We start from the raw sequence: 14491 nt of genomic DNA on the forward strand, positions 1-14491 counted from the left end.
CCAACCCGCACTCTAAGTATAGAAAATGTCATTCATGCTTCTAGACTGTAACTTCACCAGATTTCTGACCTTCAGTCCTTTTCAGGGACCTGACTGTAGAGAAATGTCCTTCAAAATGTTATGGTACAACAGAAACCAACTGCATTGAGTCTAATCACCATCTCTGGGCAAATATGTCCATTGCTTGTTTTTTTGCAGTTTCTTATCTGTTCCAATAACTTATACAGTCCCCAGTAGAGTTGGACGATATGGTTGAAATCCTTATCACAATACTGATAAGGATGTTTGTCAGAATCAAATAAAATAACCAATAAACTTTATTCATTTGAATATTTAAAAAAAGAATGAATTGTATGATAATAACATAATAAGATCATATCATCACAATATGATTCTGCTGAAATTGGATGGACATTATTGAATTATCACCCAGCCCTAATCCCCCAGTGTTTTGGATGTGTGTTTTACAAATACAGACTGCATCTGCTGTTGTCACTACCAGACTTGAGGCATGGGTCATTTACCCAGCAGCCAGGTAGGTAACAGCAGCCAGTGTTTTTGGAAGTCATTTGATCTGCTGCAAGAAAAATAAAAATAAATGCCTCTGCTTGTAAAAACAAAGCAGAAAGAGATCAACCTGCTCATTGTCCAAATGGGAATCTTGTCAGGCACATCTTTTAGACATATTTTCAGAATTGCTGCCTATATGGAAAGGACATTATCACAGTGTAGGCTCTTAAGTGCAATAGCATTGTTCCAAGGAGCACACTGAAAGGGTCTGCAAGAATGTCCCCTGTGCAGGTTTGCTTAGATTTACAGCGCCTCTGAGGATGACTCTGATCTGGCAGTGGTCAGTTGGCTTTGAAGAGAATTGTACCGCAAGTGAATCACTTTGAACCTGCACTGAGCTGAGCCTTGGGGAGAGCCATGGTCCCACATGAGTGGAACAGGACAGTAAATCTAAAAGCAGCTCGCTTTTTGCACTGTGACACGGGGACTTAAGTCTTAATTTGTTGCCTGCCGAATCCCCTGGTCCAACAGTTCTACAGCCATGGCTTGGTTCCAGGGTGGCCTCAATGCTTTTACGTGCTTGCTAGACCTGGAACATTTCCACAACAAATGAAAGGACTAAACTGAAAGTCCATATCTTTCTGTCTTGCTCCCACTCCCTCTCTCCATGCTTGGACTTTAGGTTTATGGTCCTTGTCTTACTTTCTTGTCACCATGGGTTCTTGTAAATTTATGCATTTTTCTTCTGATCCCTGCTGCATGGTTCTGCATGGGTCTTTGCACTCTTGCATGCACCCACAAACCACCACAATTATGTAATTGTGGCTAGTGCTGCAGTTGCAAAATTTGAAACACTGAGGTCTTCAAATGTGCCAGCTATACACCGCTCCTGACTAATGACTGGCTTGTTGGGCTTTGGTACCCTTGAGCCGATTGTTGCCTCTCCTGCTTCCCTCAAAAATGCACCGGCTGCCAGATAACCAAACTATTTTGAACAACATTAATAACACATGCTGTATAATGGCAACATGCAGCTACTAGCACATTCAGCTTTTCCCGTTTTTGTTTACTTCAAGAGCAACTCTCCTGTGTGCTTGCTGTAGATTTGTCCGCAGCACCCATTATAATGTTGGAGAACAATGACAACTCCAACAAGGACAAGAGTGCAAGTACATACATGAGTATTTGCAGACACGAGATAGGGCAGCATTTGGCACTGGGACCATGCTGAGCCCTTTATACTCCCCTCCCTGTGCTGTGCTACCTGCTAGCTATCTCAACAAAATTCAGCAGGGTTCCTTAAGTCCTCACCTCATGCAATTTAGAAACAATGGCGGTAGTGTAATGTGCCTCACCTACAGCTAATACTTTCACTTAACAGGTGATCAGGCTGTTATCTACCTTGGGTAAGGCTTGGGGACAATAATCCCTCAGATGCCAAACCATGGGTCCATTGCCCAAGGTGTTACAGCCTTCTTTAAATAGGCTTTTGGTTTTACTTACTGGCCAGCGGGCTGTTTCATTTGACACCTCCCACAGTTTGTGGTGCAATGTTTGTTTTTTCACAGGCTTCCCAAGTGTTCCCCTCGTGGGGACCTCCGGGCTTTCTCATGTCTGTAAGGCTCTTTAGGTAAGCCGGAAAAGCAAACAGAGGCATATCTATTATATGGTAAGTGGATCTCACATTACCCTCCCATTTCAATGCAGTCACCAGTGTGGGCCACTTTTCAAGTGACTGATATCTTCACAGGGGCCAACATGTCAAGGGATGGTGTAATTGATTGTCTTGGATATTTGAGTATGCCACTTTCCCTAGTTCAGAGACCCCCTAATGCTTCCTTCTCCAGTTATATGGCTTACTCGTGTGGTGAGGTTTTGACACATGACAGTGAAGCGTGATAGACATGTGGTCATGGTGCATATTGGAACAAGGCCACTGGAGGCCATAGCTTTCATTTTATGGGGCACAGTTATTTTAAAACTAAAACAATATTTATAAAATTCCCCTCTAAAATACTTAATGCATACTATATATCTATATATCTATATATATATATATATATATATATATATATATATAAATGGACACTTTTTCCTCCCTGCATGTGTGCATAAAGGTCACTTTTTGCACACATGTTTTTAATCCAAATGAAAACTTCAAGGCTGAAATCATTAGTTTTCCAATGAGTTTATTGAGTAAAGCTCTCCTTACTCCATGGAGAAGTTTTGATAGTTGCTTGCGGAAGCAGTGTTTGACAGATAACTTTTGACAGAGCCATTGTTTTTATCTGCGTCTTTTTTTTTTCCCCCTTTCTTTTTTTTTTGGCTTTTTTAAACATAGCTAAAAGGCAAAATCCTCTCAAGTGAACATTTCCTGTTCTTCCTTTTATGATCTTATTACTTCAACAGGAAGAGATTATTAGTATTATTTGATATCATTGAATTTAGTTTCAATATTTTTCTCAGACCTTTGGAACCTGAGGCAACTGCAAGAGCCAGACTTGACAAAAAAAACCCTTGCCCTAGATGAGAAATTGAGAGTTGACAGCGCAGGTCATTTAACTTTCTTTTACGATACTGATCTGCTATAGGAGTGTATCCAGGAAACCTGCGTCTGTTCCATCTGGCTTTGCTGTTAACTTCTGCGAGAACGCTAAAACTGACTTTAGATTTCCCAAATACATGTACATAGTGCAAGACCATTGAACCACAGCAAGCCTTTTTATCAGAAAGATCCTGAACATGCCATATTAACTGAGTGTACTCTGTTGACTTGAACCCCTGCCATTACACTCTTAAGAATGGCACGTAACCTGAATGACTCAGCGCAAATGCAACTGCAAAAAGAAACATACAGAGTATATATAAAATAATGAGAATGCCCCATGAAAAATGATTTCACTTTTAAAGTTAATAAATCACCATTGCGAACAATGCAGAAAAGGTGGATTGTATTAGGCTGCATGCCACTTTACTTATTTTTCAACCTTTGTGCAGGAGTAGGTTGGCAGAGCGTGCATGCTCTTTTACAGCAACGCCCTATGAACAGCTAACAAAATAACAAAGATTGACAGACATATTAATAAAACTCAAATTAGACAGTAAACAATATGCAGGCTCAGCAAAAGCAGGTAGAGAGCAAATAATTTAAATAAATGTTAAATAAGCCGTCTGTCATCTTTAGAGCTGTTTCTTTTTTCTTGTGTTTTGTTTCCATCTTGCTGGTGGTACAACAGTCAACATGTTAAATTGTAAGTCCTGCACTGTATATATCAAATAGCTGGACTGCTGGGCATCTTGACAGAGAAGCCCGGAGTCAGTCTGGATTGAACTGCCTATAGGTGTGAATGTTAGCATTGAGTGAGTTTGATTTCATCTGTGTGCTGTCCCTTCCCGTGTAAGACAGGAAACCTGTTGTGCAGTGCATGCTTTTTTTCAGTACAGCTTATAGACATTTAAGCACAATACCACCTGCTTTCTATTTGAATCCTCCTTTGGTCAGGGGGTGTTCCCACATATATTCTCAGCAGCCAACATCATGCACCTCCATGACTAGAACTTGGCCTCAGGCATCTTTCTCTTCTCTCACATTCAGCCTCTCTCTCTCTCTCTCTCTCTCTCTCTCTCCTCTCTCTCTCTCCTCTCTCTCTCTCTCTCTCTCTCTCTCTCTCTACTTTTTGCCTCTGTCTGCCTCCCTGGTGTGTTTAGTTGGTCAGGAGGCCAGATCAGGGCTACTGGTGGCAGAAGACAGCCGCCAAAGCTGTTTTTATTCTACCAGGATATCCTCTTGACTTGACAGGATGCCAACAGGGACCATCACATGTAGTAATCTGGCATAGGTCAGGAAGCAGCTGGGTGCACGTGCCATGCATGCCCGTCCGGTGTCTTAAGGAGCCTGAAGTGGTGCCAGCCCTGGCTTAAGCTTAGCCGACTAGCTGTGCAGCCGCTACCTGCAGACACTGGGTCACGAATTGCCAAACCTAATGATATATCTTAAATGAAAAGACATTTCTCCACACTCATTTTCCAAAAAGTAACAGGTGAATTGTCTTTTTTAATCAACATGTGAAAGCTGGGAAAATATTGGTTCTTTTCGTAGCACGCCCTGACCAGTTTGCATTCCCTTATTCCACTAAAACATTTACCTTCTTTGGGCAAGAACATGTCAGGTATATTTCATATTTGACTTTTTAAAATTTATATAATTTGACCATTTATCACATGAGGATAAATTAGCCACCTAATGCAGAGATGTGGCTTTTTGGTGTTCTGGTAAGTAGTTCAATCCATCCATCTGAAGATCTTGAAATAAGAAATGAATGCATCAACCTCCATGTTTCTCACATTACAGACTTTAGCATCCAAAATGAACTGAAAAGGCATTTGTCTAGAACTTCTCACTGCTGACACCTGAGTTCACACAGTAAAACTGCTTTGGTACAATGTCCTGTAGCACAGTACTGTAGTCTTGTTCTCAATGAACAAGCCTCCTGCATACTACTTTTAGCAGTGTTAGCATTACTGCTTAAAAACCTCCTGCTTGTAAAACAGATCTCATCTTCTCATATTTAGAAGATGAAAACAGGCGTCACTGTAAAGTATGACAGATCTTAAATTAAACCTCACTTGTTAAAACAGATTGCGTAACTCTGTTAACTCTTGGGGTTGGCGCATATATATATATATATATATATATATATATATATATATATATATATATATATATATAAACCATGCATTTGAATTAAACTGTTTTGGAGAGATGTTCCCTAAAAGTTGACTATTAGGTATCAGCATATTACAATGCTTTGGCTTTTTTAAGGCTTAAAACATATGATCTGCTTCATAGGAGACACTGACCACTCCTCCACCTTACAAAAATTAGTGACAAATGTCATGCTTTCTTAGAGTAGAGTAATACAGTAATGCTGAATATAATCCAGAGAATTTATAAAAATCCAGCCCGTGCAAGTTCTCCGTCATTGCACTGTCCATTCTGCACAACTAGTCAGACTCAGAAGTCACTGTAACTATTCAGGCCTGTTGCCAAAGAGTTCTGCTTTCCTGAGTTTTATGGCTCTCCCCAGAACAGTATACCCCAGTGGCTAACATGGCTGGATTCCAGCAGCGGGGAATACAGTTGACACAGACGCAGGTGATTAAAGATTTTTTGACACCCTTATGCATGTATAAGCCGCTTTCTCCCATGCACAAGGCGAGGCCCCTGGTCTGTATGACCTAGAAGAAGCTAGACTGGATGACCCAGTGGTCATCCTAGGAGCCATCTGGCAACCCGCGTCTTGTGTGGCTTACCCTTCCCACTGCCTCACGCAATTCCTTAAGCAAGCATAAGTGCGCTTAGGAGGACTTAATCTCAGAGTAACTGGTTTGGGCTGCACTGTTGACTGGCAATGTGGATGCACCCAACTGTTAGGTCATGGGGTTCCTTCAGTCATGTAACACTGAGACAGTGTTTTTGGCAACGTATCCCGTCCGCCTGTTGTGTGATTAAAATCTCTGGACTGGATGTGCCCTGTCAGTGAAATGTGGCCCGTATGAAGGTGTTCATACCAACTAGGTATTAAGTATATGGGAGATTCTTCGGTATCTCAGACTACTCGTGTTATCTTGAGTGCACAACTGTAAAGCTGCACTGAAAACTTAATAAGTCATCTGGTGTCGATGGTAAGATCAGTTGTCTGTTGCATAGTACTAAAGAAGGCATTTGCTGCACTGTGAGATGCCCCTGGGTGTGTTCTGTTGGCCTGTGAGGCAAGGAGGGGAAGTGAGAGAAGCTTGAGCCTGTCTGCACTTGCACAGAGGTCACTGCTGGCCTTTTGACTGTCTGCCAGTGCAGGGGCCAGAGTCTTCCAGAAGAGGGCCTTGGCTACAGGCAGACAAGTGAGCCAGCCAGCCAGACAGGCAGCCAGCCGCATCGTCTGCAGTCTAGGTCTGGGGCTAGAGCCTGGACTAGGGCAGCTCAAGTTACCCAGACAGATTTGTTAACACTGTTTGGGTCCGCTCGGCTTTCTAGCCAGGCCTTTGAGCCAAACGCGGCTGAGGTGACTTAATCTGTCATTAAACTCACATTACACCCGGACAGAGACTCGGCTCAGGGGGGCAGAGACAGTGCTCACTCTCCCACTCACTGGCATGGCTGGCTGGATTTGAGCAGACACAAAGAATACCCCCCACCCCCCACCCCTCCTCCTTCCCATTCTCTTCATGCCACACACCATGGCACAGCTAGACAGCCCAGCACGGTCTAGACAAAAGCAATTTCACTTGAAGTTGAAAAGTCATTTGACTGTGTGACGGGCACCTGTGTGGATTCGGTGGTGGTGTTTACAGGGCACACGAACCTATTTGTCTTCTCGTATTGCTTTCAAAACACTGAGGTCATCTGCTGTTTTGATTTTAAGAAAATTTTTTCCAATCATCTGTCTTTTTTTATATTTGCAGAAATATGAAGAAACACTATGTGAATTCTAAACAGATTGCGATTAAAATCTAAATTGCTAAAGTCGTGTAATGTTTAAATGTCTTCACAGCATTGGTATTTCAGTAGTAATTTCCCCTTTACAGAATGTGTCCTCAAACACTCAAATGTGGAATTCAGATTACAACAATCAAAAAAACAAGGAAATGTATCCTCAAGATTTTATAATTTAACAAAGAGATAACTGAGGAAATAGCCTTTAGATTTTAATGAACAACTACTTCATCTATATACTGATGACTCCAGTATTTGTAGTTTGATCAGTGTGATGGACACATTCCTTTACAAACTCTGTCTGATTGTGAAACTGGCTGAATAAGTGTACATGGTGGGGAATAGTTTTATTGCATCAGTGACATTAGTAGCATTTTAATGTTTTCTTTTCTCAGAGTCGTTGACAGAACACATTTGTCTCTGTACATTCTTCACTCCAGATCAGACAAACAGGAGGAGATGACTGAACTTCGTTCACAAAATTGCTTCCATTACTCTCAGCTTGAAAATGTCAGAAACCCTAACAACCTGCAGTACCTTCAGTGGAGGTCTAAGACATTGTTTCTCTCTGTTGAGATTTGTTTTTACGTAACAGCTGGTTCTGGTTCTCCCCTCCCCACCCCACCCCCCAACCTCACTGCACCCCCACTGTCATGAGCTGCCAAAAGCCAACATATGAACTTTATAATCAACTGTTACAAAGAACAGTGCCAAGCCAACAAGCCACATATTTCTCACATAAGAAGACTGCTTTATTTCATTTAGTTGTATTCTATTTTACTTAAGTATGTTACATGGCTGCATTCTGGTGTGAATCTGTGTGTGGGTAGTTTCATGGCTGCGCCTTCATGTATTTGTGAGTGATTATGTGAAGAAAACACATTGTGCATGGAAAATTACTTGAAGTGTGGACAGGGATGATACACAAGGATCTTCCTTTTTTTCCTTTTTAACGTTCTTGGCATCAGAGGACGAAGAGTGTGGTCTCTGAAAACTGTAACGCAACAGTAAAACCAGGGCTTAAGAAAGAATTGCAAGATGACAGATCTCGATTTCACTTCATATTGGCTGAATCATGAAATGACACTGGTCTAAGAACATAGAAAATCTTAACCAGGTTTTCTAACCCTACTCTTTACTAAAAAACAAGGTAATAGGTGGCCACTGAACTCAGCTGATGTTTGTTTGAGATTAATGTGCAGACTGTTTGCTATAAATAGCACATGGTTTGAGACTGGTGTTGCTGGTTTTCATTTGTAAAAAATCACTACTTGAATGAATGAAGGTGTTAAAAAATACAGTTGCTGATACGTAAATTATTTTAGATGTGTAAATGTACTGAAGACATGAGCCATAATTCCTGCTTAACTACTAAATACAATCATCTCTTAATGTCTGGAGTGACACTGAACATTTTAACTGACCACACTCTGTTTTTGCTGGCAGATCAAGAAGTACTTTGAGCTGGAGCCGCTGGCCCGAGGGAAGCGCTGGATCTTGGATGGCAGCACCACTGACAACATGGAGGCAGTGAAGGAGAGCTTTGGTCAGTTCATTAGCCTGTTGGAGGACAAAGATACAGAGCCTGCAAGGATATGATGCTAATGCTGCTAATGCAGAGACATTAGCCGACGACGACAAAGAAACACCACATCCTGCTGGTGCCCATGATCACACACTCATGCACAGACACAAACATGTACACACAAAGAAAACACAGCAGATGTCGTTCTCTCTCTTCGAGATGTGTATTGTATGTTATCCTCCCTTCACTGCGGTCTCATTTTTCAAATTTGGAAGAGCGTGCACAAGCAGCTGTCAGCCACTACAACCTGACAGAGGAGAGCTGCCATTAAACCCACCCAATGTAAAGCAGTTTGTCAAGAAAAATCATTGAACTTTGGAAATGGAAATCTTGTTTACTACTGTCTGTGCCATTGTGATTAAACCAGTGGCATTTGGGACGTATGGCATTCCTTTAGTCATCATTGGACAACACACACATTCTCACTCCTACACACACACACACACACACACACACACACACACTGTCACACACAAAGAGGAGCCCAGGTTGTGTGTAGATATGTTTAACATCTCCACTAATTACTTTACAGGATGTTTGGGTGGGCACGGTTGATATTCTTTCCACTGAGAAGTACTGTATGGCTGTCAAGTGTACTTCTCCTTTTGACTCAGTAACAACGGATGTCGTTGTGTGATCGGAGTGCATAGTCCAAAACCTTGTGTTATGTACGGTAGTTACATATCGGTGTGTCACACCGTGTCTGAATATCTAATCTGAATATTGTAGTCTGAGTATCTCATGGAGTATTATGTACATGCAAACGAGCATATTGCTGTGTACCCTCCTGTGCCGCCATACACAAGTACTACTTATCATGTGACTAAGTGCTAGATGACTTTATGGAGATGTGAGTCCATTTGGGGAAAGTGAGAACAAGTCTGAATGCTTTTTATAAATGTGCAACTTAGGATATATTTTATAGCTCTGTATGTTAACCTTGTAGAGCTACGTTCCGATTTTTTATATATCATACCACACTTATGAATTCTTTCAAATCAAAGACCAAAATAGAAAAAAAAAAGAAAACAGTGATGATTGACTGGGATGGGTGTAGCGACAAGGTAGAGAAATGTGATGGATTTAGTTTCATTTCAGTGTTTAGCAAATGCCATGTTTGTTTTTGTTTTGTTTTTTTCCCACATTTTTACTGTATTTTTCTTCCCCCTCTTTTGAATTTGACATAATCCCTCTCAACACTGGCTAACAGCGACTCCAGTCTCCCATCAGGGTGGAATACAAACTCTATCAATCAGCCACAGCAACAGCTGCATCTGACAAGTCCCTGTCCAACACCCTAATGCCTTCCAACTGTCTGTGAAGACCCCTCCCTGTCTGCTGTTTATCGTGTAGCCCCACCACACCCCCACCCACCCACCGCCCGTTCCAACCAACACTGCCCTCCACTCCAGCTCCACTCCCTGTCCCTATTATATCTCTGCGGGGTTTTTTTAAAATTTTTTATCCCAAATGCCATCTTTCAGCCCGGCTGCCCTCGTGTGGACTCCACACTTCCAAAAATCGTATTCATTGTGCCACAGGTGTGTGGTTGTTCCCGGGATGTGCTTTAACAATGGATGACGTTCACACCTTCTCCTCGCGTGCTTTGTATTTTCGTTGTTGTTGTTTCGCTCAGTATTTTGTCAGGTTTTTAGAGATTCAGTCATGTTTTATACCTGACATTAGATCTGCCAGGTTTTTGTTGTTTTTTTTTTTACAATCTGAGGGATCGATGCATTCTGTCGCTTGAATGCAAAATAAATCTGTTGACTAGAAGAGGTTCTAACAATGTCGGACTTTGCATATCATCTGCTGACACATAGGTTTTGAAACATTCGCTACAGTTTTTTTTTTCTTTTTTTTTTCTTTTTTCAATCATGCGTTTTGTCTAAAATGGCAATTAAAGTTTTAAAAATCCAAATATTGTCTTAGTTGTTATTTACATTTTGATTACTTTTGTTTGTTAAAATGTTACAGTAAAATGTTTAGTATGTCACCTGAGAGTCATTCCATGATGTCTTTCTTTTCAATATGTAACCTAATAATGGGAATATGGATGATAGATTCTAGGTCTGTGGAACAGCATAAATATTGTCTGTATTCTGAATAACTACAGCGTAGCTCACGTTTCATTTATTTGATTCATTCAGACCAGGTATGAATTTAGAGGCTAGAGTTGTAGGTCTGTTTTAAGTAAATATTTGTACTTATGCATCTGTATGAAATGTGTGATGAGTTGAATGTTTGCCTACGTTTCTGGAAACATTTTCTTCACAATGTCTCTGATTTGTGATTTAAGGTGATCCGTGAAAATCCGAGGATAATCGCGGAGACGCAGATGAACCGGTGGAGGTCGAGCCAAAGTTTTTTTTTAAAAAAAGCAAGTCAAAAAAGTCAAAGTGGTGCAGCTGAAGAAAGTTTTGAGTGGAAAGTTAACCGAGTGAGACAGGAGTTCCTGATAAATATACTCTACTCCGTGCTACCTCTGCCTCCCCTTTTCTTCTCCTTTTGCCCTTCTTCCCTCTCTTTCAAATTAACCGTGTGGCTTTAATACAATGTGTGTCATGCAGGTTGCCCTGGCGACTCTTTGATCCTGTTTTCCAGTCTCTGCCTCTGGGGCAGACGTGCTTCTCTTCAGTCTGCTGCACACCAGCTCTGGAAGCTGCTGCAGCCCTGAGACAAACCATGGGCTGCTGTGCTTGTCTCACCCCCATAACCCCCCCACCCCTTTTTTTTCTTCCTGTCGCTCTCACTTTCTCTCTCTCTCACTCCGTACTGTTTTTTTCCTCTCTGGGTTCTCTCCATTTCTCTGTCTCTCTCTCTCTTGCTCGCTCTGCTTCCCTTTGGTCACGCCAAAACAGCCCCTCCCCTCAGTGTTGGGCATCCAGGGTGCCCAGGGGAAGGGAAGAGGCCAGGACCTCAGCGAAGCAGCCCTCCCGGGAGAAAAAAAGGGAGAGACAGGGGGACCTCTCTCTCTCTCTTTCACTCCTCCTCACTCTCTCTTTCTGTCTGTACAGTTGATTTTATTCCACTGAAAAAGATGCAGCGAGTCCTCTCCTCCCACACTGAACCTTTACCTGCTCTACCTGTATAATTGCTGGTGTCTGGCTGTGGTGTTCACTGAGGTTTTTTTTTTTCTTGTCCTGTGGCGGCAGAGCCTCAGTGCAGCTCACAGACAAGAAGCTGCAAAGTTATATTATTGATATTATGTGGTAATATAGTCCAGACTTCTCTAATGAGCCTGCGCTCACAGTTGCATTACCAAGAAACAATAATGGAGACGTGATGTTTATTGTGATGGATACAGTATCTCAAGAAACCTTCAAGTCTGTGCAAGTTGATTTTTATAATTCACTAAAATGAATGATAATTAATGGCTGCCTGGAAGGGAGGAAAAACACTTGGAGAAATCTAAAAAAAAAAAAAGCAGAATTCCTTAAAGCTGAATTGTTGGCAGCGATATAAGGTGCAGGTGTGATTTGTACTAAAAGAGCAAAATATGGAAAAATGCAAATTAGAGAATGACTAAGCAAGATGCCGCACATAGGCAAATTGAACTTACAGTAGTCAGTAGAGTGCAAATCCACCAACCACAAACAATTATATAATGTGCACAGCTACAGCCACCATCATAGACATCAAAAGCACCGCATTCACGTCACTATCAGTTGTCTCTGCTTTAACAACTTGGCTGTGGTGTGTGTAGTACACACACGTAACAGTCAATGAGAGCACAGGAAATCTTCCATCAAATGTGAATTGGATTTAAACATGGACTGTGTTCACTGTAACACTTAAGGACTGAAAACCAACAATCTTACACATAAACAGTGGAGGAAGCAGACTGGGTGCAGAGGGAAAGAAACTGTGTGGGTTTAAAAAATAATATTATCCTCACACTTATGCCCCATTTTACCTTTTTCAGCATAACCTCAGCAAGTTGCACGGAAGTAGTAGCTGTTTGATAAATGTACAGTATCTCTGTCAAATAAATGTTACATAAAAAGAGGAAACATATTGGCAGCATCAAGTTAAAGTAAACAGTAGTGCATCCAAACAGCTGCAGTTTTACCTGTGCAGACTAAAATTGAGTAAATCTGCATGTGCAAAAATTATTTTTTATTATATAAAAATGATTTTATTTTTTGTTTGTTGTTTAAAGGTTGAATCTTTTCCCATAACTAAAAATTTAGTGAAACTATATTCTATAAAACAAATATATGGGAATTTTTTTGCTAGGCCCCTTTGTTTGAGAAGCACGGACATAAAGGCACTTCATCTGATTTTTCACATCAAGTGTGCCACATACAGTATAAAGACCCACCAGAAGTACAAACAAAGTACAAACAAATGTGATCACACATGACAAAATGACCCCTATGTGCTTTGTGAAATGCAAATGCGTGACCTGATGGGGAACCTAACTTTCGTTTACAAGGCAAACAAAAGCAGGCATGTTTTCTTAAACTCTGCAAAGAATGCCCATTTCTCTCTGTCTTCTGCCTTCTCCCGTCCAGTGTGTGTGGCAGCGTTTCAGCTGATAAGACCCCGCTAGGAGGTGGAACAGATGTTGCCTTGATATCCATCTGGGCCTTGTACCCCTGCTCTTCCCACAGCCGGTGCTCCACGCAGGACACCCCACATTCCCAGCTCTTCACAGCGAGGGGCTGCTCCCACAAAAAAAGGACCCTCTTCAGGACCTTTGAGCTTGATGCTGCTTTCACTCATGTTACATGTGAGTATGTGTGACAGAGGGAGATACCAGTCTCTTATCGGACAGGATCTGTGAGTTCATTCGAGGTGTTTCCTCTTTGTTTCAACACTCTCCTGTCTTCATGACTCTCTCTCACACACACACACACCCCTTTGAAAAACAAACACAAATGACGGAAATGCATCAATATGATGTAAGCTAGTGAGGAAATGTTCCCTGGACCAAATAATCAGTTCCAGATTATGTGAGATCAATGTTCCAAAGTCACAAAATGTTCAGCACTTTGACACTGACTGGTGTCACTCTATATATTTGGATTTATTTAAATTATCCTGCATCTGTTAGTTTGTTTATCCTGGGGGTCTGAGAACCAAGTTGGCCACTTGGTGTCAACCTCATGTCAATTTTATTTCAATGGATTAATAGACTTTTTTAGTGGACAGACAGTAATGGTAATACACCTTACAGAGCAGCACGTGCTCAGAACTTTCCACTTAAGCCCAAATGATGAGCTTGGGCTTGTTATCGGAGATATGCAATAATTTACCAGTACCTTACAGGTGTTTTTTATCTGCTTTGTGTTTTCAGATGTGCTGCCTGAGATTCCACAGAGCTGACGTCCCTCATGCTGAATGTAAAGGCAGAGGAATCCCTGCTGTCGTGCATGTGATTCAGTGTTGTAAAACTAATGAATGGCTCAAACCTGACAGAATCTTAATAAGTTGCACCCCTGCCAAGCAGTGAGTGAGCACACTTTGCAGCAACATGCCACAATCATTATTACCACTAATTAACACTAAAGTTTTTTTTCTTCTCTTTTCTTTTCTTTAGAACATGAGTTTAACCCTTAATTAAATTTAGGTTCACTTCAGGTTAATTCTGACATAACCTTATTTGTCCACACATGCTTTTTCAGTTTCATTATACCTTGTATAACGATCGTGATACACATGCACATTTGAGTATACTGAATTAATCTGAGTATTTTTAAGTAATTTAATCAGAGGTGGAAATTGAGGATATTGGATACCATACCAGCTGTCATTTCTTTCCAATCAATCCTAATCAATCCTGTATTTTTTATTTTTTATTTTTTCAGTAAGAATGCAGAAACCCTCACAAATGTGTTTATTCCTGGAACAGATTTGGCCTGCTGAAACTTGTGAGCTCTGCCTCTTTCCAAACTTCA

The 14491-nt window shown here is 41.3% G+C and overlaps 1 protein-coding gene across 1 annotated transcript in view; it reads left to right on the forward strand.

Moving 5' to 3' along the window:
• The window catches only part of LOC108881358 (ADP-ribosylation factor-like protein 15), a 98408-nt gene extending 87899 nt beyond the window's left edge, over positions 1-10509 (forward strand). The window contains exon 5 of the mRNA XM_018673327.2: positions 8450-10509. Within this exon, the coding sequence (XP_018528843.1) occupies positions 8450-8602 (153 nt within the window). The 3' untranslated portion in view covers positions 8603-10509. The remainder of the gene's footprint in view (positions 1-8449) is intronic.
• Positions 10510-14491: the final 3982 nt, after the last annotated feature.

The sequence above is a fragment of the Lates calcarifer genome, linkage group LG13, assembly GCF_001640805.2.
Source record: "Lates calcarifer isolate ASB-BC8 linkage group LG13, TLL_Latcal_v3, whole genome shotgun sequence".
Taxonomy (NCBI): domain Eukaryota; kingdom Metazoa; phylum Chordata; class Actinopteri; family Centropomidae; genus Lates; species Lates calcarifer.